General features: G+C 36.4%; 5 protein-coding genes across 5 annotated transcripts; 4 read left to right on the plus strand and 1 right to left on the minus strand.

Moving 5' to 3' along the window:
- The first annotated feature begins 1,839 nt into the window (after nucleotides 1-1,839).
- Nucleotides 1,840-3,279, plus strand: LOC120280444 (chalcone synthase-like). The gene is given in 4 exon segments (XM_039287287.1): nucleotides 1,840-2,118; nucleotides 2,256-2,770; nucleotides 2,772-3,062; nucleotides 3,064-3,279. Coding segments are annotated over 4 exon segments (1,215 nt in total). The 5' UTR covers nucleotides 1,840-1,925.
- Nucleotides 3,280-8,347: 5,068 nt separating this feature from the next.
- Nucleotides 8,348-9,779, plus strand: LOC120280445 (chalcone synthase-like). Its single transcript, XM_039287288.1, has 2 exons — nucleotides 8,348-8,622; nucleotides 8,758-9,779. Exons 1-2 carry the CDS (start codon nucleotides 8,430-8,432, stop codon nucleotides 9,777-9,779), a joined length of 1,215 nt encoding a protein of 404 aa, XP_039143222.1. The 5' UTR covers nucleotides 8,348-8,429.
- A 281-nt stretch (nucleotides 9,780-10,060) lies between these two features.
- LOC120280446 (tRNA(adenine(34)) deaminase, chloroplastic) lies at nucleotides 10,061-15,081 on the plus strand. Its single transcript, XM_039287289.1, has 6 exons — nucleotides 10,061-10,236; nucleotides 10,369-13,680; nucleotides 13,774-13,861; nucleotides 14,057-14,184; nucleotides 14,429-14,959; nucleotides 15,034-15,081. The coding sequence occupies exons 1-5, from the start codon at nucleotides 10,061-10,063 to the stop codon at nucleotides 14,691-14,693; spliced, it is 3,969 nt and encodes a 1,322-aa protein (XP_039143223.1). The 3' UTR covers nucleotides 14,694-14,959; nucleotides 15,034-15,081.
- LOC120280500 (protein HYPER-SENSITIVITY-RELATED 4-like) lies at nucleotides 14,991-16,760 on the minus strand. Its single transcript, XM_039287359.1, has 2 exons — nucleotides 15,588-16,760; nucleotides 14,991-15,506 (listed from the first exon to the last, which is right to left on the minus strand). The coding sequence occupies exons 1-2, from the start codon at nucleotides 16,548-16,550 to the stop codon at nucleotides 15,150-15,152; spliced, it is 1,320 nt and encodes a 439-aa protein (XP_039143293.1). The 5' UTR covers nucleotides 16,551-16,760; the 3' UTR covers nucleotides 14,991-15,149.
- Nucleotides 16,761-20,121: 3,361 nt separating this feature from the next.
- LOC120280743 (classical arabinogalactan protein 9-like) lies at nucleotides 20,122-21,447 on the plus strand. Its single transcript, XM_039287687.1, has 2 exons — nucleotides 20,122-20,932; nucleotides 21,205-21,447. Exons 1-2 carry the CDS (start codon nucleotides 20,264-20,266, stop codon nucleotides 21,298-21,300), a joined length of 765 nt encoding a protein of 254 aa, XP_039143621.1. The 5' UTR covers nucleotides 20,122-20,263; the 3' UTR covers nucleotides 21,301-21,447.
- Nucleotides 21,448-21,685: the final 238 nt, after the last annotated feature.

Consider the following 21,685-nt stretch of genomic DNA (forward strand, 5'->3'; position numbering starts at 1 on the left):
GCGCTCATTCCTAGTCGTTGGAATGGTCCTGCTTTTGCTCTTACTGGCGCCAGCAACAATAATCACACATTGAATCTATTTCTGTCTGGTCGTGACTTACCTCGGTGGATCATGAAGACCTTTTCTGACTTTGGTTTTTCATTTTAGCTCTTTCCTTGTTCTAGCTTTTGTATTTGGTTTCTTTTAGCTCTTGTTTTTCCGATTATTGTTTTGCTGTGTTTCTTGTTGAACATTTTGTAATTTTTTTATCTATCAATAAATTTAGCTCTCTGAGCTCTTCACCCCCACCAAAAAAATAAAAAAATAAAAAATAAAAAAATTAAGCATACATGGGAAATAGCCATGCAATTTCCTATATATACTTTGATTATATTAATAATGTAAAATATTACTCTTTTCATTCTTTTTTATCTATCCCAAGTACATGTTCCTTCTTATATATCATTTTCTAACATTTAAAAATATTTATTTATTTTTTAAATTATTCTTAACACTCTATTCAATTTTTTTTCTTAGAATTAAATATAAGAGAAATGTGAAGATATAAATTAGGGATGTCAATGTGCTTCGACCCCGACGGGAAACCCGATTCCCCGCCCCGTCAGGGCAGGGGTCGGGGAATTTTTTTCGGGGATCGGGGCCGGGGCCGGGGAATACCCTGCCCGCCCCGCCCCGTCCCCGAAATAGTAAATATTTAAATTAAATATTATATATAAATATATATTATATGTTATAAATATGAAATATTCAAATAAAAATTAAATAAAAACCAGTGCATTTGATGAAGAGATTTGCATTTGATGGTATATATTAGATTTTGATTTGATGATGAATGTAAATTGAAGTTATTTGCATTTTCAATTGATTTTGTGTTTTGATTGATATAAAATAGTGCTGAAGATAACAAAGACTATTGAATACTTTGTTTTTATCTATGAGATGAATGCTTTTTAGGGTGTTTTTTTGTATGACAAGTGGAGTTGCTAAATTTTCATTGATTTCTAGAAAAATTATTATACAATATAATATTTAAATTAAATAATAATAATAATAATATTTTAATTTATTATTCGGGGCCGGGGAATCCCCGAACCCGAAAAATCCCCGTGGGGACAGGGACGGGAAAAAAAATTCCCCATATTCGGGTTCGGGGTCGGGGTCGGGGATGGAAGTAGAAAATCGGGGTCGGGGCTGAGGAATGTGTCCCCCGATAAATCCCCGCCCTGTTGACATCCCTAATATAAATTAGGGGTAATTTTGCAAAGATAACTAATTTTTTATAAAATTTTGTGAAATACCACAGGGAGTGACGATTTTAATAAGTTAACTAGCTAGATAAAACAGTATTAATAATGTATTTATTTTTTTTATTAATTTTAACCTTTGCTAATATTCTTTTAATCACCGATTTGGTACTTATATTAATGTTTTTGTCTGTTTTGATGTTTCTATAAATATAATTACCATGTATATATATCCATAAGCAGGTAGCAAGGTATAGGTAATGGCATTGGCAGCCTTAAACATTGAAGATAGTTTAAGAATTGGCTTAATTTGAACTTCATTGGCAATTACAATTTGAATTAAGGTAGCATGGAATAATATTGTTGTAGTAATTAGAAACTTGACGTTTGGCAATATAATATTTTTTTCAACCTAAAAACGTGCGTGGCGGCTCTTTGTATTCCTGGACTCAAAAGGCTTTAACAGAATGCATGTACATGTGATGTGGCATGATGACCTGAAAGTCAATAAAGAACACTAACAACAACCGAGATGAGCACTATATAAAGGGTGCAATGGCGGAAGCTATCTCCACAGCACTGAGTTAGAGTTTCAAATTAACCAGAACCTCAGTGGTAATTACCAGTCAGGTTTGCAAGCTTGATATCACATTTAGTGGTGATCATCAGATAAAATCAACAATGGTGAGCGTTAATGGTGCTGCAGTTGATCATTGTGAGAAGGGAAACAAGGCTGGTGGTCTTGCCAGCGTGCTAGCGTTGGGCACTGCCAACCCTCCCAATGTTGTATATCAGGATACATTTGCTGATTACTTCTTCAGAGTCACCAACAGTGAGGACAAGGTTGAGCTCAAGGAAAAGCTCAAGCGTGTCTGTAAGTATTTATATTCTAATTAATGATCATTATTTGATAAAACATTTATATATCTTTCCATGCATGCATGCATGCATGAGATTTGGTCTGTATGTGTGTGATTAGTATCTAATAAGCTTAATGATTAATGGGTGAAGGTGATAAGTCTATGATCAGGAAGAGACACTTCTTTCTGAATGAAGAGAAGCTGAAGGAGCACCCCAACCTCTGCTCCTTCATGGACCATACTTCACTGAACACCAGGCATGATATCGTGGTTGAAGAGGTGCCAAAGTTGGGAGAGAAGGCAGCCATCAAAGCTCTGGAGGAATGGGGACGTCCACGTTCTGAAATCACTCACATCATCTTCTGCAGCACCGGCGGTGTCGACTTGCCCGGAGCTGACTATCGCATCATCAAGCTCCTTGGTCTCTCTCCATCTACAAAGCGTGTCATGCTCTACAGCCAGGGATGTTTCGCTGGTGGCACAGTGCTACGAATAGCCAAAGACCTGGCAGAGAACAATGAGAACGCTCGTGTACTTATAGTATGCGCCGAGTTGACGGTCATTTCCTTCCGTGGCCCTGATGAGGCCAAGGAGAACTTCGACAACCTAGTCGGGCAAGCCATTTTCGCCGATGGCGCTGCTGCGGTGGTTGTGGGAGCCAAACCCTATCCCAGAGGTTGAGACTCCCTACTTTGAAATAGTGTCCACTGATCAGTATATCCTTCCGGAGAGTGAAGGGTACATTGGAGGTCATTTGAGAGAAGTTGGCCTCACTTTCTATTTGCATAACCAAGTGCCCAGCACTGTTGGCAACAACATAGAGAAGACTCTGATAAAGGCATTCTCGCCACTGGGTATTTCAGACTGGAACTCACTGTTCTTCATCACCCATCCCGGTGGGCGTGCAATCCTTGATAAGATTGAGGAGAAGCTGGAGCTAAAGCCAGAGAAGATGAGGGGCCACTCGGCATGTGTTGAGTGAATATGGGAATATGTCGAGTCCCAGTGTCTTATTCATCATGGATGAGATGAGGAAGCGATCCATGGCTGACGGCATGCGCACCGCCGGAGAAGGTCTTGACTACGGAGTGCTGCATGGTTTGGGTCCCGGTATCACTGTGGAGACTGTCGTCCTCCATGCGCTCCCTCTTGCCAACTTCATCAACCAGAATTAATTAGTTTTTTTAATGTGAATTTATTACATTATTATTAGAATATATTCCATAGTGTTTCCAAATATGTCTGATTAATTTCATTATGTTTCCATGTTTTTTATTTTTATTTTTCGAAGTGAATAAAATCATACGCCTTAAATTTGCCGGAGCAAGAATATTATCTTAATTACTTTTCATTAATAAATGTTGCTAAGTTTGTGTAATACATGCACTTTGAGTACTCCTTAATTGAGAGCCGGTCAAAGAGAAAATGTGGGCCAAAGCAAAATTATAATAAATATTTTTTTTAATTATTTATATTAAATATAAAAATATATAATAAAAAAATAAAAAAATATTATTATAAATCAATTGAATAAATTAAATAAGATAAGTTTTAGAGTTTAAAAAAATAATTAAAAATTTTTTTAAAAATTATAATTACATGGACAGTTTAAATATAATTTTTTTTAAAAAAATATGAATTGTGAGGCCCTACAAATTTGCAAAATTTCAAAAGATAATTATATGGATAGGATTATTTGATGATAATAAATTTAAAATTTAAATAAAAATGCTTAAAATAAAAAATGTGAATTGTGAAACCATCAAAATTTGCGTTGTATATTATAATAAATTAAGTATTATAAATTTTCAAGTAAAAATATAAAATATAATTTAAGAATGAATGAATTGTGAGGCCCTATTTTATATATAAAGCCAGGTTTTGTTACACATTTTATAGTTGAAAAAAAAAACCTTACAATTTTTTAGATGATAATTATAAAAAATAGGATAATATTAAATAAAAATATTTATTACTCCCTCCGTTCCTTTTTAGTTTTCACATTTTGGACCTACTCCCTCAGTTTTTTTTATCTGTCATAAACTTATGTTCCTTTTTATCTATCATTTTCTAACATCAAAAAGCATTTATTATTTTTTTTTTCCAAAATTACCCTAACACTCTATTAAATTTTTTTCTTGGAATTAAATATGAGAGAGAAATATGAAATATAAATTAGGGGTAATTTTGAAAAGATAACAAACTTTTTATAAAAAGTTTGTGAAATAACTAAATTTATTGGTATGTGAGATTCGGTCAACCACGACAGATAAAAAAGAACGGAGGGAGTACTTTATACTTGTCACATGAGAAATTTTGTGCAGCATTAAATAATTTTTTTCCAAATTTACCCTTTGATTTAATGTATTTGTACAATTTTCAATAAATCACAATCAACTAAGTATTAAATTATATACTCCACTAGTGTGGTTTTAAATAGGGGTAGTTTTGAAAGGTAATGGATTTTTTTTATAAAATAAAGGTAACCAACTAACTTTAATCAATTTTTCTTAATCGGTGTGAATTAGGTAAATGTGACAAGTAAAAAATAATGGAGGGAGTATTTTTTTTTAAAAAAAATATGAAATATAGGGCCTAGGCATAGGCCTTGGTCGCCTTAATTAGTCAAGGCCAGCTTTTCAATGTTTTGTACGTGTATACATGTACGAAATAAACCTGAAATTGAATAAAAAAAAAATTTAAGATATATTTTTTAAAATAATTATTATGAAAAGATGCACAACTTAAGTTTTTTTTATTGGACAGAATGGACAAACCACGTGTTGGGGGCATGAGCATCATCTGGAGTTGACTATCCTGTTTGTGCACACCTGGAGGCCTTTTCTTGTATCACTGCTTCATGTACATTTTGAATCTTAGATAATTAAAGTCGTCATACAACACCATTCGCATGAGTACTGATACCACTAAACCAAATTAAAGGCCTCTGGATAACTCAAGTAAAGATTCATCATCTTAAAATCTCTCCCAAATTTATTGTGTTTCTATTTTAATTATGATCTTATTCCCATTCAATTTCAATATATTCCACCTTATTTAAGTACCTCCAAATTAATATCCACTATTTCAATATATTCATTTGATGAGTATATTTATATAACATATATATTTCACAATTAGCTTAAAATTTCATACTTGAGTAAAACTTCTCCACATTTAATTTACACGTTGTGTATACAAACTCTTTATTTATACCCACTATGGGCAATCAAATGAATGCTCATTTACCATATGACCATTGGGTTGGTAAGAGTCGACATGATTTATCAGCAGCTAAAGCCAACTTTTCAATGTTATGTACATGTGTATACATGTACGAAATAAACCTGAAATTGGAAAAAAAAAAATTTAAGATATATTTTTTAAAATAATTATTATGAAAGATGCATAACTCAAGTGAAGATTTTTTTTTTTTACTAGATAGAGTGGACAAATCACATGTTTGGGGCATGATGATTGTCCTACTCGTGCACACATGGAGCCCCTTTATTGTATTACTACGTCATGTGTATTTTGAATCTTAGATAATTAAAGTCATCATAAAATACCATTCACAGGATGACTGATACTACTAAACTAAATTAAAAACCCTTGGATAACTCAAGTAAAAATTCATCATCTTAGAATCACTCCCAAATTTATTGTGTTTCTATTTTAATTATGATCTTATTCCCATTCAATTTCAATATATTCCACCATATTTAAGTATCTCCAAACTAATATCCACTATTCAATACCTACCAATGGGTATATATATATATATATATATATGCTGAGGGATGTCCATTTACCACTTAATATATATGGTTGTGACTTTTTCTTTTCTTTTTATATGCTTATATTTAATTATAATTTTTAAAAGTACAAAAAAATTTAAAATTTGATTTAATTATTTATTAATGTGACTAAAAATATAATTTTCTATGCAATCACCATCATGTATATACACATGTGCAATTGGATGTATGTATACTTGTGTTAAAAAAATGTAATTATTGCCTAATTAATTTTTAACTTTTTTAAAAATTACATGTTACTAGAGACTTATGCATCCGCAAAGACAAAAGATTAACTAACCTTTATTTTTTTAAAAAAAATTAATATTAAATTAAATTTTACCATATTTATAATTTATACTGTATATTGACATTCTTCTTTAAAAAACTAAAAATACTCATTTGCAAATGGACATCTTATTTTTTATTCACAAAAATCAAATACTTACTGGCTATGTTTACTTTCTAAAGTAAGTGTTGATCTATTTTATCCACAAAATTATAGGTAAATATTTGTATTTACTTACAGTGATCTTTTTTTATACCCAACCTAACCAATACCATGAAAAGTATACATTTTGATTCTTCTGTTGATATTACACATCAAATATATACTATTTTTTGGTTATTTATTTTTTGAATAAAATTAATAAACCACAATTTATTTTTTAAAAAATTATATATTTATTCTTATTCTTAATACATTTTACTTTATTTTTTTTAAGAAATCTTATCTACATGAATATATCATTTGGTTTTGGTCTTGGTCCTTGAATGGCCCATATAGATTGAAAGCCATGAAAGAGATACCAACCGAGATTTGTTAAATATATAACATTTTTCTTTTTATTTAAGGAAGAATCCTAGCTAGCTTGGTTTATTTCGCACAAGATTTTCCAAGCCTCATGTTAAGCTCATGCCATTAATTTTTGGAGGGTTTGCTGTTCCCCTTCACTAATAGTTATGTGGAGGTTTTTTTGTATTGTTTTAGTTTTAATGAATGTGGTTTATCCATCTTTAATTTTTTTTTTTAAAAGCATATAAAAATAAAATTAAACAAGCAAGATAATTAATTCCAACAGTCATTGTTAAAAAACCAATACATTTGTCATTTTCATTCAATCTAAGCTCAAGCCATTTTTTTTTAATCTAATTGCTTTAATATTTAAAAAATACTTAAAAAATTAATTTTTATGTTTTCATGTCATTGTTCTCATCTTCAACAACTTCTTGTTATTTAATTAACATTGTCTTTTCTCTCTTCATGATTACTATAAAGAATTTTCAATTTTCAACAGTGACTAAGTTTTTCTATTCGTGTACGTCTCCGAAAGTTCATGCTTGTGACCTTTCCTTATAAAAAAAAAACAATGGCTTTTTATTTTTTTCTTCTTATTTTCCTTTTATTTTTTTCATGATTTTTCAAAATAAGATTGGGAAGGGCCTATTGAGTAAATAATTTTGATTCACTTATTTTGAAAATTTTATCCAACAAAAATAGCATGTTTTTTTTAAGTGGTTATAATGGTGAACTTTTTTTATTATATTTTGATGAAATATAAACTTAGTGACATCAATTAAGACCATGCTGTTGAACAAGGAATTTTCTAAACAAAGAAAATAACGGGTGGTTGCTATAATCCTGTGGAGAATATGAGGTTACTAACCATGATTAATAGTGATTTGGGAAGTTGGTGGGAAATGGGCCTTGTTTTTGCTTTACTCAAATATTGAATTTAACATTTGGTCATCATATGGATGACTTTATTTTTTGAAATATTGAATACTAGGTAGGTTAAGGTTCTCATATAAGTGGTTTATATGTTCACCGTTAATTAAGAAGAACACAAAAAAAATACATGGGAAATAGCCATCAATTTCCTGTACTTTGATTATTTTTAATTATTAAAAAATTAAAAATAGTCACGTGACAAGTTTAGTAAATTAACTAGCTAAACCAGTATTAATGATTTACTTATTATTATTAATTTTAACCTTTGCTAATTTTTTTTAATCACCGATTTAGTACCTATATTAATGCTTTTGTCTGTTTTGATATGTTTCTATAAATATAATTATCATGTATATTCATAAGCAGGTAGCAAGATATAGGTAATGGCAGCCTCAAACATATTGAAGATAGTTTAAGAATTGGCTTAATTTGAACTTCATTGGCAATTACAATTTGAATTAAGGTAGCATGGAATAATATTGTTGTAGTAATTAGAAACTTGACGTACGGCAATATAATATTTTTTTCAGCCTAAAAACGTGCGTGGCGGCTCTTTGTATTCTTGGCCTCAAAAGGCTTTAACAGAATGCATGTACATGTGATGTGGCATGATGACCTGAAAGTCAATAATGAACACTAACAACAACCGAGATGAGCACTATATAAAGGGTGCAATGGCGGAAGCTATCTCCACAGCACTGAGTTAGAGTTTTAAACCAGAACCTCAGTGGTAATTACCAGTCAGGTTTGCAAGCTTGATATCACATTTAGTGGTGATCATCAGATAAAATCAACAATGGTGAGCGTTAATGGTGCTGCAGTTGATCATTGTGAGAAGGGAAACAAGGCTGGTGGTCTTGCCAGCGTGCTAGCGTTGGGCACTGCCAACCCTCCCAATGTTGTATATCAGGATACATTTGCTGATTACTTCTTCAGAGTCACCAACAGTGAGGACAAGGTTGAGCTCAAGGAAAAGCTCAAGCGTGTCTGTAAGTATTTATATTCTAATTAATGATCATTATTTGATAAAACATTTATATATCTTTCCATGCATGCATGCATGCATGTGATGTGGTCTGCATGTGTGATTAGTATCTAATAAAATTAATAATTAATGGATGAAGGTGATAAGTCTATGATCAGGAAGAGACACTTCTACCTGAATGAAGAGAAGCTAAAGGAGCACCCCAACCTCTGCGCCTTCATGGACCATGCTTCACTGAACACCAGGCATGATATAGTGGTTGAAGAGGTGCCAAAGCTGGGAGAGAAGGCAGCCATCAAAGCTCTGGAGGAATGGGGACGTCCACGTTCTGAAATCACTCACATCATCTTCTGCAGCACCGGCGGTGTCGACTTGCCCGGAGCTGACTATCGCATCATCAAGCTCCTTGGTCTCTCTCCATCTACAAAGCGTGTCATGCTCTACAGCCAGGGATGTTTCGCTGGTGGCACAGTGCTACGAATAGCCAAAGACCTGGCCGAGAACAATGAGAACTCTCGTGTACTTATAGTATGCGCCGAGTTGACGGTCATCTCCTTCCGTGGCCCTGATGAGGCCAAGGAGAACTTCGACAACCTAGTCGGGCAAGCCATTTTCGCCGATGGCGCTGCTGCGGTGGTTGTGGGAGCCAAACCTATTCCAGAGGTAGAGACTCCCTACTTTGAAATAGTGTCCACTGACCAGTATATTCTCCCAGAGAGCGACGGGTATATTGGTGGTCATTTGAGAGAAGTAGGCCTGACTTTCTACTTGCACAGCCAAGTGCCAAGTACTGTCGGTAACAACATAGAGAAGACTCTGATAAAGGCGTTCTCATCGTTGGGTATTTCAGATTGGAACTCATTGTTTTTCATCACCCATCCCGGTGGGCGTGCAATCCTTGATAAGATTGAGGAGAAATTGGAGCTAAAGCCGGAGAAGATGAGGGCCACTCGGCATGTGTTGAGTGAATATGGGAATATGTCGAGTCCCAGTGTCTTATTCATCATGGATGAAATGAGGAAGCGATCCATGGCTGACGGCCTGCGCACCGCCGGAGAAGGTCTTGACTACGGAGTGCTGCATGGTTTGGGTCCCGGTATCACCGTGGAGACTGTCGTCCTCCATGCGCTCCCTCTCCACAATTTCACAAACAAGAACTAATTCATAGTAACATACTAAAATTTTATTATTAAAAAGCCTGTTCTTATATATGTTGACACTGAACTGTTTTATTTTTATTTTATTATTGTATTATTTTCTTGCTTGATTGGATTAATAAAATAAAAAACTATCATATTTTGTCTGAGAAAATGATTTTATTCTTACACAAAATCATTACCGTCCATGGACGCAATCCATCGTAAACGACGACACAGATGAATACCCACGAATCTCCATGCGGGCCAATGACCAAAATACCCGTGAGGATAACTAAGCAATAGATGACTGCCAAGTGTCCCATGATCCAATTTCATTGTGCTCCGCGGAGCACCAGAACCATACTCTTCGTCTACTCCGATCTCTATCTCCGTTTCTCTATTCCCAGCTTCTCCCGGCGCCGTTGCCGCCAAATCCACCGTCCGTTATTCAAATCAACGGCCACCATTCATCCTTTCAGGTAACCGACCAATTTTCTCCTTTCCATTTATACCCTTCTTCTCATGTACCCTAGCTACACTGCCACTGCGCTCTCCCTGAGGGCAAAGTGGTCTATTTACAACTCCAACGTCTCCTTCTCCGGCGATCGCAGCAGCTGCTGCTGCTGCCGCTGCTCCGATGGAGGTCTGATAAACCCTAGGTCTATCTACGAGTACATACTGAACCGCTCGGCGTTGATCCAGTGGGCGCCATCAAGGAGGCTGCTCGCCGGCGGGGTCCGGCGATGTCGGCTTGTGCCGCGGAGTTCCGATGGGGGATTTCGAGAGATGATCGCTCTCCTGGCTGAGTTTGATGGAGTTTGTGGCGATTCTAGTGGTTTCAGTAATGATTTTCAGCGTCGAGAGAGTGGGGTTCGGCTGAGGAGGGATCGGTCGGGGTTTTCTTGTTATTCCAAGGAATCATGGTCTTCGTCGGAGGATTACGAGTGTGGAGACGAAGGGCGAAGAAGGGAAGGGTATGAATCCTCTGGAAATTATAGAAAGCGTGTAGGTTTTGAGAATGCTGATGAGAAAGTTGGAAGGCGTGAAAATGGAGCTCGAAGAGTGGTGCGGAGTTCTGGGATGCGAGATGATGAGAAAGAGAGGTCTTCGAGTTCAAGAAAGGTGTCTGCTTGGAAAGCCAGGGATGAAGAAGAGAAGGCTGATTTTTTGGTTGATTCTTATAGTGAACATCGAGAAAATTATACTGAAGGTGGGCGGCAGAGAGAGACATCTCAGAAGCATGGTAGGATGTATGCTGGAGATCAGGAAGAGGTGAAGAGAGTATCAGATTCAAAGAGGAATTCGGGAGTGAAGATTAGGAATACGAAGGAGGGGTCTTGGTCGAGGGATTCCGGCTATGAAGAAAGGGAAAAGCATATTCATGAAGGGGATAGTGTTATTGGTAGAAGAGATGCCCAAAGAGAGAGTAATAAATCAGGGAGAATAACTGAGGTTCGTGAGGATAATGGAACAATGGCTTCAAGTTCTAACAATTTGGTTGATGCCAGGTTCAGCTCTTCTTCTGCAGTGAAAAATCACAACAAAGAAGACCGTCGAGTTGCTGAGCATGCTGAATTGAGTATGAATTCAGGAAGATTTGCTGAAGCTGCTGCTGAAATCCATGGCACTGGAATTGATAGGTCATCCTTTTCGCAGAAAAGGTTTGATGAAACAAGGGTGCGGAATAGGCAAGATGAATCTTCTTCATATCAGCATTCAGTTCAGGTGGAGGGCAGCGAGAGAAGGCGAGCAAACCAACATTCACTTGAACAAGTTGATCTTTCCAAGCAAACCACTCAATATGAAGGTCATGCTAAAGTGTCAGGCTTCTCTCATTCTCAGAAGCAGTGTGAAGAAACACAGCTGAAGGATATAGAGGAAAGTTCTACGGCTAATCAGAAAACAGTTCAGTTGACAAGAGATACTAGAACTAGATTGGATCAACAGTCAGTGAAAGAAATCAATTTAACCAAGCAAGCCCTTCATTATGAAGACCACACTGCTAATTTATCGAGGAATTCTCAATCTCAGAATTATTTTATTGATTCAAGATTGGAGGATGTTGAAGACAAATCTACTTCAGTTCAACAAACAGTTGAGTTGACGAGAGATGATAGAAGGAGATTGGATCAACGGACAATGGAGAGAGTGAACATAAATAAGAAGTATGAAGACCACACTGATATTTCTGGTGTTGTTTCAAGTGATACTGAAAGAATTAGAAATTCACAAAAGCATGTTGCAGCTAAATTGTATGATCAGGACAAAGGCTCAACTCATGGGGCAAGAGAACACAATAATCAGAGCAATGATCGGCTCAGCCAACCGTACAGTTCAAGACAAGAATTTGAAAGATACTCCCAAATCTATGGGAGTTCAAGGAGCAACATGCAACAGACTTTTGGTTACCAAGGTAGTTCTAAGTCGGGAACTGAAGACAGCGAAGGAAGTTCGTTGTTTGTGCTGACACATGATGTGAAGGATAAGCAAGGCACATTTATTCAAAGGAGTTCACAATCAAGGGGAACACAGACAATTTTTAGTGGAAGTTCAGAGAGCAGTTCTGCCTCTGGACGCAGAAAATTTCTAGAGCAAGTTGAGCAAACTAGTACAGATGAGACGTATATCACAAAAACTGATGTTTTAGAGACTGCCAGTCTGTTTGATAGATCCTCTGCGCTCTATATCGATGAGTTTGTTGACAGAGCTAGGCAGGAAATATCAGCGTCTGATCAATTGGATAAGGTAACTGGACATTCTTCTGAGATTAAGATCCAAGAAATTGATGGGGGATCGAGTGAAAGAAGTGCTGATGCTCTGGTTAGTGTTCTTGATTCCACATCAAAATGCAAAGATGAGAAGCAAGTGCAAGAAAGTGGCAGACAATCTTCTTCATCAAGGTCTGGACCAAAAGGACCACCTGATGAGATGTGGGAAATCAGGGGCCCTTCTTTTCAGGACCCATCCAAGGAAGATTCTTCACCCATGGGAAATGTTGAACCTGGTACAAGAACTGAGAGTGCCATCACTCAAGGATCTCGTAGGTCATTATGGACTTACATTGCTGATATAATTCGAAAAGGTTGGGTTTCTAATGCTGAATCCCATGCTGCTACATTGAAGTCTGGTACAAGAAGCACCTCGAATGAATCTGTAAGCAGTGAGGCTTGGTTTTCTGGTAATGAGCCAGATGAGGATGATTCTGAGAACAAGGAGGAGGGAAAGGGCAACTCCCCCAAAGAGATTCCCAGTAGAGCCCCTGATGATCGGTCGCATTCCATAATTGCTACAAGTACAAAAAGCCCTGAAATACCAACAGTAGAAGAAAGAGTGATTTTGTTGGAAGGAGGTAGGACAGCTTCATTAACGGTTTCAGAAGGCCCTTCTGTTGTTGGTGGACCTGAATCACCAAGAGTGGAAGAAAGATTGAAATTACTGGGAAGAAGCAGAACAGCTCCATTGAAGGTTTCAGAAGCTGCTTCCCTTGTTAGCAGACCTGAATCTCTTGGACACCCAAAAAATGAGAAGGAAAAGGGAGTTTTATCTTCCAGGATGATAGTTGTTGGACAGTCATCTGCGTCAGTAGTTGAGTCACTGTCACCAACTATTCAAGAAGAACTAATTGCCACTGAAATGACAAAGTCTGAAGAGGAGCTCAAAATAGAAAAAGCTCCTGAGGTTGAGACCATGGGAAAAGACATGGAATTGAAGAGGCGGAGACTTCATAGGAATAAGCAAGTATTAAAAGAAACATTTGAAGAATGGGAAGAAGCATATAATCTTGAATCTGAACAGAGGAAAATTGATGAATTTTTTATGAGGGAGGCTCTTTTGGAAGCTAAGAAGGCTGCAGATTCATGGGAGGTGCCAGTTGGGGCTGTTCTAGTACAGAATGGGAAGATCATTGCTCGTGGCTGCAATCTGTAAGTATTACTCTTGGCCCTTTGCCTATTACTTTCTTTTGCATACTTACAAGCATATAACTTTTTCACTGACCCTTCATATGATGTGTTTAGAGTGGAAGAGGCCAGAGATTCAACAGCACATGCTGAGATGATTTGTATACGAGAAGCCTCTAATGTTCTTCGAACTTGGCGCCTAGCGGTATGAGTTTTTGTAGTAGTTTTGCTTCTCATTTTGTATAGAATCTATAGATGTTGATAATGCAGTATATTGAACTTGGGTTCCCTTTCATTTAGTTGAGGCACCCATTTTTCCCTTTTGTAGAATTTCTTTATGGGAGTGATGCATTTCCTCTTCTCTGGTTAAATTTATGATCATTCTCTTCATATTTCTCAGGATACAACATTGTATGTGACGCTTGAACCATGTGCAATGTGTGCTGGGGCTATTCTTCAGGCTAGAATCGATACTTTGGTCTGGGGAGCTCCTAACAAACTCCTTGGAGCTGATGGCAGTTGGGTCAGGTGTGCTTTATGCGGACATGCACCTTTCCTTTTGGAATATTTACTCTCTTATTCCTGTGCCATTCGAGCTATTGCTTTTTACTTGGGTGTTCATTTGCAAACTATTTTGAGATGATAAATTTAGTTATGCTGATTCTGAACAATAGATATGTTAGTGAGCAATTGACATGAGGATGGGAAATAATTCATTATTTAGGAAGTTCTCTGTGTTTTCATGATACATTGTTTACTATCTTTATTGCAGATTATTTCCTGGTGATGGAGGAAGTAACAGTCTAGATTCGTCAACTGAAGCAGGCCCTGTTCACCCATTCCATCCAAAGATAACCATTAGACGGGCAGTCCTCGCAGCAGAGTGCGCAGATGCCATGCAACAGTTTTTCCGATTGAGAAGAAAGAAAGACAAGAAACCGGAGCAATCACCATCATCATGCTTACCAATTACCGCCCGTCCACCAAAATTTCTCACCAAGATGCATGACCTTTTTTGTATTATGTTTTGCTTGTAACTACGACACTCCTTACCAGAGCTGTTTCAGTAGTACAAGAATTGCTGTTTCCATGTCAATGTCCCTTTCATCACTAGCGATTTTTTGAATAAATTTCAGTTTCCTTCGGTCAATTACAGTACAGTTTAGTTTCATACTTGAACCTGCGTTTTGATTTTGCTGTTATAAATAGTGTCTTCTTCTTTACAGATGATGCTTGTTGTTAAACAGGGACCAAGATGAGATCCTCTTCAAGAGCACCGGCTACTCTTTTTTCTCCAGAAGAGGTGCATTCCCTCTTAATCTCTTTAACTCTAATTTTAGTAATTCTTAACATTTATTTCTCTTCATGTTAGTACAGAATAAAATGCCTTCAGGTGGCTTAAATTCCAGAGACAGAAAAAAAAAACAAAAAACTAAGGCAAGTTCCCTTGTATTTTGCTTTATTTCCCTAAAATCTATGAATGTGAAAGTTCATCATGCCGAGTTCTTCTTTACATGTAACAGGTTGACAAGCCCTCGGAGCGCAACATTAACATCATCACTCTTCATCAACTCCTCAGCAACTTCCGCCGGGCTAACCTCCACCTCTCCAATCAACTGATCAATCTTCCCAAAGAGTGGATGCTCATCGACACCATGGTAATTTGAAACCAAGATTCTAAACCCAGCCGCGGTACAATAACCCATATGTATATGCATGTCCATCCTCCCAGGTCGGAGCAAAGCAGGGTCAAGCCTTTCTTTATGGTTTGTTGTGAAGACTATGATCTTCTCCTCTGCAGAGCTAGACCACAGGCCATCCACAAGATTCAGCATTCCTGAGAGTGTCACCTGCAACAAGATCATTCGGATAAGCATGAGGTGAAGTGCACTATTAATCCATCATGAACTCAAAGACAGGGGAGTCCTCACCTTCTCTTCATCTGCAGCTTCTCTTCTTTGTAGCTCCATTGAGCAATCAATATCCTCAACAACTAGAATTGATTGGTTCTCCATTGCCGCTAGCAATGTTCGAAGCCCGGAGTTGCTACTCACTCCATTCAACTCCAAATCATACACATCAAACTTGAGGAACTCCGCCATTGCCGCAACCAAGCTCGACTTCCCCGTCCCCGGCGGTCCGTAAAGCAAGTATCCACGCTTCCAAGCTTTCCCAACCCTCTTATAATACTCTTTCCTCTTCACAAACCTCTCAAGATCCTCCACAATAGCTTTCTTCAACGCCGGCTCCATGGCAAGCGTCGCAAACGTCGCCGGATGCCGAAGGTTCGACGCACTCCAAGCACAGTCATCGTTGGTGTAAAGCTTCAAAGTTTTAGCTCCATCTTTGATGGTTTTCGCTTGGGTGATTACATGCGGCAAGTAAGCGCTGACAGCGAGCTCCTTGTTCCTCTTGTGAAACGAGAGCTGAAACGACCGGGCTTCGGACGGCGTGCTGACCTCTTTGTAGTGGTTACGGCGGTAATTAACAACCTGCTTGTTAGATTCCCGCGATACGAGGCGCCAAGTGAAAGTGAAGCCGAGGAAACGGTCGACGACTTGTTCACCACGATCAATGGAGATGTTAATGGCGTTCTCGTCATCTTGTTTGGCTGCACGGAGGTTACGGGCGGAGGACGATGCCATGGCGCCGAGATAGGTCTCGGCGGCGCGGAAGAGGTGATTAGGGAGGCGGTTATCGAACTCATCGATAGTGATGGTGATTTGGGAGGAGAGACGGGTGAAGAGAGTGGAGACGTAGGAGTAGAGAGTGTCAGGGATGAGATCGGTGGCGAAGGTGCGGATGAAGACGGCGGTGGCGGCGATGGACATGGCCGTGGAGACGATGGTGTCGGTCTTGATGTTCGTGTTTGCGAACATGGTTGTGTCCAACATGGTTGAGAGAGAGTTTGGAAAGAAACAAGGGTTTTAGCCTACGGAGTGAAGAGAAGAAGGTTTGGAGATGATGGTACTTGGTGGGCAAGGAATTTATATTGGAAATTCCTGATATGATTGCCATTATTTTTATTTTTATTTTTATTTAAAAAAAAAAAAAATAGTTTGGGTTAATGTGGTTTTTTTTTAAAAAAAAAAAAATATTGTGGACTCGGGTTCGGTAGTTACTACGGAATCAAGATTTTTATAAATTTTTTTATTTATTTATTATATAATATATGAATAGATTGATAATTATTTTAAAAAATTATTATTATTTATTTTAAAAATTATTAAATTGAATAATTTAATGGGTGAGATGACCAGCAATATCTTGGTTCTGTTTTAACTATTGTGTAACCGCGTTCATGAGATTATTTCGTGATTTTAATAATAAGATATTATTTTTTTATTAGTGTTGAGTTTGTATAAATCTGGTTTAAATTAAACTTGACCGGAAAAGCCTTGTTCATAATTAAGGGCGGAGCTACAATTTAGAGATTGTGGGATCAAATGATTCTATAAAAATTTTACAAAATATTAATAGTAAATATATTATAAAGTAAGCAAGATAGTTGTTTTCCATGTATGTTGGTCCAATTTCATAGGATGCATATTATCAAACAAGGAAGATGGCTCCCTCCTATCTATATTTAATTTACATACTATTAATACACATTATTATTACCATAAATTAATTAGTATAAATATTGACAACATGCATATTATTATTAGTAATATAATATTAATAGTAGACAATAAGTCATATGAGAGAAAGTGAATGATATATATATATATATATATAGATAAAGAGAGATAATAATAGCAGTAGCCTGAATAGTAGCTATGCAGATGTACTTTCTCCCTAAATGAATAGATGTGTTCTCTGTTTGATTTTTATAAACTGTGATTGATTAAATTATTGCTTAATATAATTAATGAATAGATGTGTTTTCTGCTTGATTTTTAGGATTTTTATAGGCTATGATTGATTAAATTATTGCGTAATATAATTAATGAATAGATGTGTTTTCTGTTTGATTTTTATAGGCTGTGATTGATTAAATTATTGCTTAATATAATTGAACGAATTACAATACTGTAGGATTTTTTTTATTATACTATTATTTATAAACACAGTAATTAAATGAAAAAATTCCTTCATTACTGTACTACTATTTATAATCACAGCAACCCAAACGGCCGTAGATGACACACACTTAATAGTATATATGCAATCATATATATATTAATTACACTATAGGTGATAATATCATATTTATATATTGACCCTATTAAATAAAATTATTGGTTCCACCACTATTAATAAACAACTATAACTTTTGAAATAGAGTGAATATAAAAGATGCCCTTTTGTATAAAGTGAGGTTGGATGAATTGGAGGCATAACCTTGACTAATGCAACAGAGATAGTTGAGTACTCTTTATCTGGATTTTTCTTTTCCAATATTTGTTTGGAGTGAGATAAGATGCGCTTATTAAGATTGAACATGTTTTTTCTCTGTTCAAGTTGGAGATCTCCTTTTATATTATTACGCTCAGCCTCAAATCTTGAATTTTTGTCCTTTGGTGTGAGCAAGACTACTATTTCTGCTTTGGGCCCAAAGAAACAAACATTTGATACCCATTTTGTTTGTATTATCTTAAACAGATGATCTCTACTATGGATTGTTTGTAAGGAATTTTTTTTTTTTTTTTAAGGAGGATAAACCATCTTACGCACACCTCAAACCCTAAACCCTAATAATTACTACATATGATTTTGGTAATTTTAGTTTTATTGTCTTTTGTTTGTCTTCGTCCTATACTCTTATGTGGATTTCTGCATGTATTTTTGTAAAGTAAAATTCATCATGTATTCCCTATTTAAAAAACCCATTTTAATAACTTTTTTATTTGATGAAATAAAAAAGTATTTTCTGTTCACTTGTAAAATTGTTGGGTGTAATTATATTTTTTTTTTTCAATTTTTAAGAAAAAAGATTGGACTGCACGGAGTAGTGGGGGCCAAAAATCTTGGTTTTTGGAAAATAGTGAAGAATTCTTGGATATATCTTTTAGAAATTTTTTCATGATTTGGTTTTTTAATGCCTCTTGGAATCTAATTTTTAAAAAGAATTTTGTCCTTTGGAAATCAATATTTTTAAATGATTAATGTGGAATAGCAAAATCTTTGTTCTCAATAACTTAGCTAAGCGAAACTGTAACAATCTTCCAACTACAACATGTGTTTGTTGCCACTTGCCATAGGGTTATAGAGTCTAATAACTATTAATTCTTTTATTAAAAATTTATTTCAAATATATGAAATTGTTTTGGCCACATTCTCATGATTTCGTAATCCCCAGCCTCCATGTTAGAGGTCTGGACTTTATGGATCAATAACCTAAAGTCCCAATAACATGCGACACGAAACTCCCTTAGGATTATTTTTTGGAATGTTTGGCTAAAAAGGTATAACTAAATTTTCATCTAATGTTCTCTCCTACCAATTTTACTTATTATCAAAATTAATCATATATATAATATTTTAGTCTTTTGCAGTCCAAAATTTATAGAAGAACATGTTAAGGGATGTTATTTTCACTATCAAGCGGTCTCAATTCCTCTGCACCTCTTATAATTTAGAGGAGAACCTCTAAAAACAACCAAGGCTCCAACTTGGCCTAATGAGTAATCCTATTTAACTGCACTAAGAGAACCCATATATGTTTGACCCTACACATAAATGTCATCATCTAGAATCTCTGTATTTTTCACTCGTCTCAGTATCTCACTTATCTCAGTAGAAATACTTAATCACCGCATATGGTTATTCTCAAATTTAATTTCTCTTTTTTCTATTAGTCTTATTATCATGTACCTTGTTTTCCTAAAATTTTAACAAAAGTTTGATTTATCCACTTCTAAAAAAAATTGCATTTAGTATTTTAGACCAAAATATCATCGATCAAACATTCAAATAAATATATAATATAATTTTTCAAGCTTGTGAGTTGCGATGGAGTTTTGATGGTGGAGTCTATAGACACGAACAACTTCATAAGTTCACAACAACACCAAATTGAAATCAATGAGCTGTAAATTTCACCCATGTTGATGGAGATAATCTCCTTCAAATAACATATTAAAATGATTAGTATTACATAGTAAGTCAGCAAAGTTAGCAGTAAAAACAATATTGATAATATTTACAGGAAGAAGTTTCTAACTACATTAAAATTAAATATAAAAAAAAAAAGACAAAGAAAACAAAGATAATTACCAGACTGGAGCAGGTAAGAAGGATGTGATGTTTAACCAATAAAAAAGAGCTCATTAGTTATCACCTTCCCTTTGGTGAAGCCTTTCTTCAGTAAGACTTCACCTGACCTGATTAATAGTTTCCTTGTTTGCAGAGCAACTGGTTGTGCAACAATGGGGCCACACAAACAATTAGTTCAAACGTAACTACATCTCTTTCCAAATCAATGAATCAATGAACAAATGATCTACTACATTCACATTGATTTCTGATTCTGAATAATGACAATGAGTTGGTGACATCCTGAGAATTTCAGGGAACAAATCTTTAACATCACAATTAAATTTTGATGAAATTAAATGCCGATGGTTGTTAGAATGTCTTTGCCGAGTTTTCCGACCCAACAACCATGAACCACCTTCCTTCTTCATCAAACATTCTGCCGCCCTCTATATACAGATACTCTGGCATCTGGGGAGAAGCAATCAAACTAACAATAATAAACATGGCCTTGAAGCAGTGGCTCTGCTTCTCGGTCTTTCTTTGCATTTGTATTGGCATTGGTGTAGCTCAAGTTCCAGCTAGCGCACCATCCCAACCACCGCCTGTTGCCAACCCTCCCACAACACTCCCAGCTCCGGTTGCACAGCCATTGCCACCTTCCTCAACTCCACCACCACAAGCTGCAACAACGCCTTTACCACCACCGACATCACCTCCACCATTGCCTCCTCCTCCAACACTACCACCACCTTTGCCAGCACCAACTCCACCACCGCCTCTGCCTCCGCCACCCTCATTGCCCCCAGTAGCACCTCCACTTCCCCCTCCACCGGCTCTGCCTCCGGTAATCCCAGCACCAGTGCCAGCTCCAACTGTTGCAGTGCCAGCAGTGGCGCCATCCCCTCCTGTTGAAGCACCAGCACCTGCTCCTGCAAAGGGAAAGAAGAAGCACAAAAGGAGGAAGCATAAGAAGAAGCATGCCCCTGCACCTGCACCTGTGGTGCTCAGTCCACCAGCACCAGTTGCACCTGAACCATCCGAGGATCTGTCATCCCCTGCACCACAACCAGATTTGGTAATAATTTCAATCCTCTAGAATTATTCTTCCAAAGATTTTGATGTTGCCACAAACAGGTTTCTTCAATGCTCACTGAAAAGGAACTTCTTTCCGACAGACAATATTCTACATGAAACTATACTTCCATAATAAGATGAACATAACTGAAATTCAGACCATAATGTTGTCGTTGCAATACATACTAATTTCCAGCTAGTCTCTCTAAGATTAAATGAATTAGTGGAATTAATAACCTAATATTTTCTTCTGCTATCTCCCTTTGATTACAGAATGGTGGAGTTGCAATATACGAGATGGGAAAGATGTTTGGAAGGTCGGTGAGAGCTATTTTGGTCACATTGGTACTGATTGCTGTCATGAGTTAGACACTGTATTGTACTACTTTGGTTTGCGAGATTATCAGTTTTTTTCATATGAGAGTATTCATTTCCATTGGTTGTATTTATCAGAGTTGGATGTGTAATAAAGAACAGGAATTTTCAGAAAATACACAGAAAAGACAAAACAATCAACTGCATGTAAGCATACATTTTCTATCACGTTAAAGACTAGTCATTCTCATCATTCTGGACATTTTACAGAAAATAGATTTCATTCACCAATTCTTTACTAATAAAGACTTCAGTGGTGACTAACATTCCATTCAAATAATTTAGCAGATCAATTTTCTCAAAGACAAACTGCATGACAATGTAATGTATCTTGAGATAATTGTCAGATATGCATTCAATCAGAAAGAACAGAAATGCA

This window comes from Dioscorea cayenensis, chromosome 17 (genome assembly GCF_009730915.1).
Source record: "Dioscorea cayenensis subsp. rotundata cultivar TDr96_F1 chromosome 17, TDr96_F1_v2_PseudoChromosome.rev07_lg8_w22 25.fasta, whole genome shotgun sequence".
In the NCBI taxonomy this organism is placed as follows: domain Eukaryota; kingdom Viridiplantae; phylum Streptophyta; class Magnoliopsida; order Dioscoreales; family Dioscoreaceae; genus Dioscorea; species Dioscorea cayenensis.

What these genes read in the sequence shown, in the direction of transcription:
- LOC120280445 (XM_039287288.1), top strand. Translation starts at nt 8,430, where the DNA reads ATGGTGAGCGTTAATGGTGCTGCAGTTGATCATTGTGAGAAGGGAAAC. An exon ending in GGAAAAGCTCAAGCGTGTCT is followed by an intron (nt 8,623 to 8,757) that starts GTAAGTATTTAT and finishes TAATGGATGAAG; the next exon opens with GTGATAAGTCTATGATCAGG.
- LOC120280446 (XM_039287289.1), top strand. Translation starts at nt 10,061, where the DNA reads ATGACTGCCAAGTGTCCCATGATCCAATTTCATTGTGCTCCGCGGAGC. An exon ending in ATTGCTCGTGGCTGCAATCT is followed by an intron (nt 13,681 to 13,773) that starts GTAAGTATTACT and finishes TGATGTGTTTAG; the next exon opens with AGTGGAAGAGGCCAGAGATT. An exon ending in TTCGAACTTGGCGCCTAGCG is followed by an intron (nt 13,862 to 14,056) that starts GTATGAGTTTTT and finishes CATATTTCTCAG; the next exon opens with GATACAACATTGTATGTGAC.
- LOC120280500 (XM_039287359.1), bottom strand. Translation starts at nt 16,550, where the DNA reads ATGTTGGACACAACCATGTTCGCAAACACGAACATCAAGACCGACACC. An exon ending in AAGCTGCAGATGAAGAGAAG is followed by an intron (nt 15,507 to 15,587) that starts GTGAGGACTCCC and finishes ATCTTGTTGCAG; the next exon opens with GTGACACTCTCAGGAATGCT.
- LOC120280743 (XM_039287687.1), top strand. Translation starts at nt 20,264, where the DNA reads ATGAACCACCTTCCTTCTTCATCAAACATTCTGCCGCCCTCTATATAC. An exon ending in CTGCACCACAACCAGATTTG is followed by an intron (nt 20,933 to 21,204) that starts GTAATAATTTCA and finishes CTTTGATTACAG; the next exon opens with AATGGTGGAGTTGCAATATA.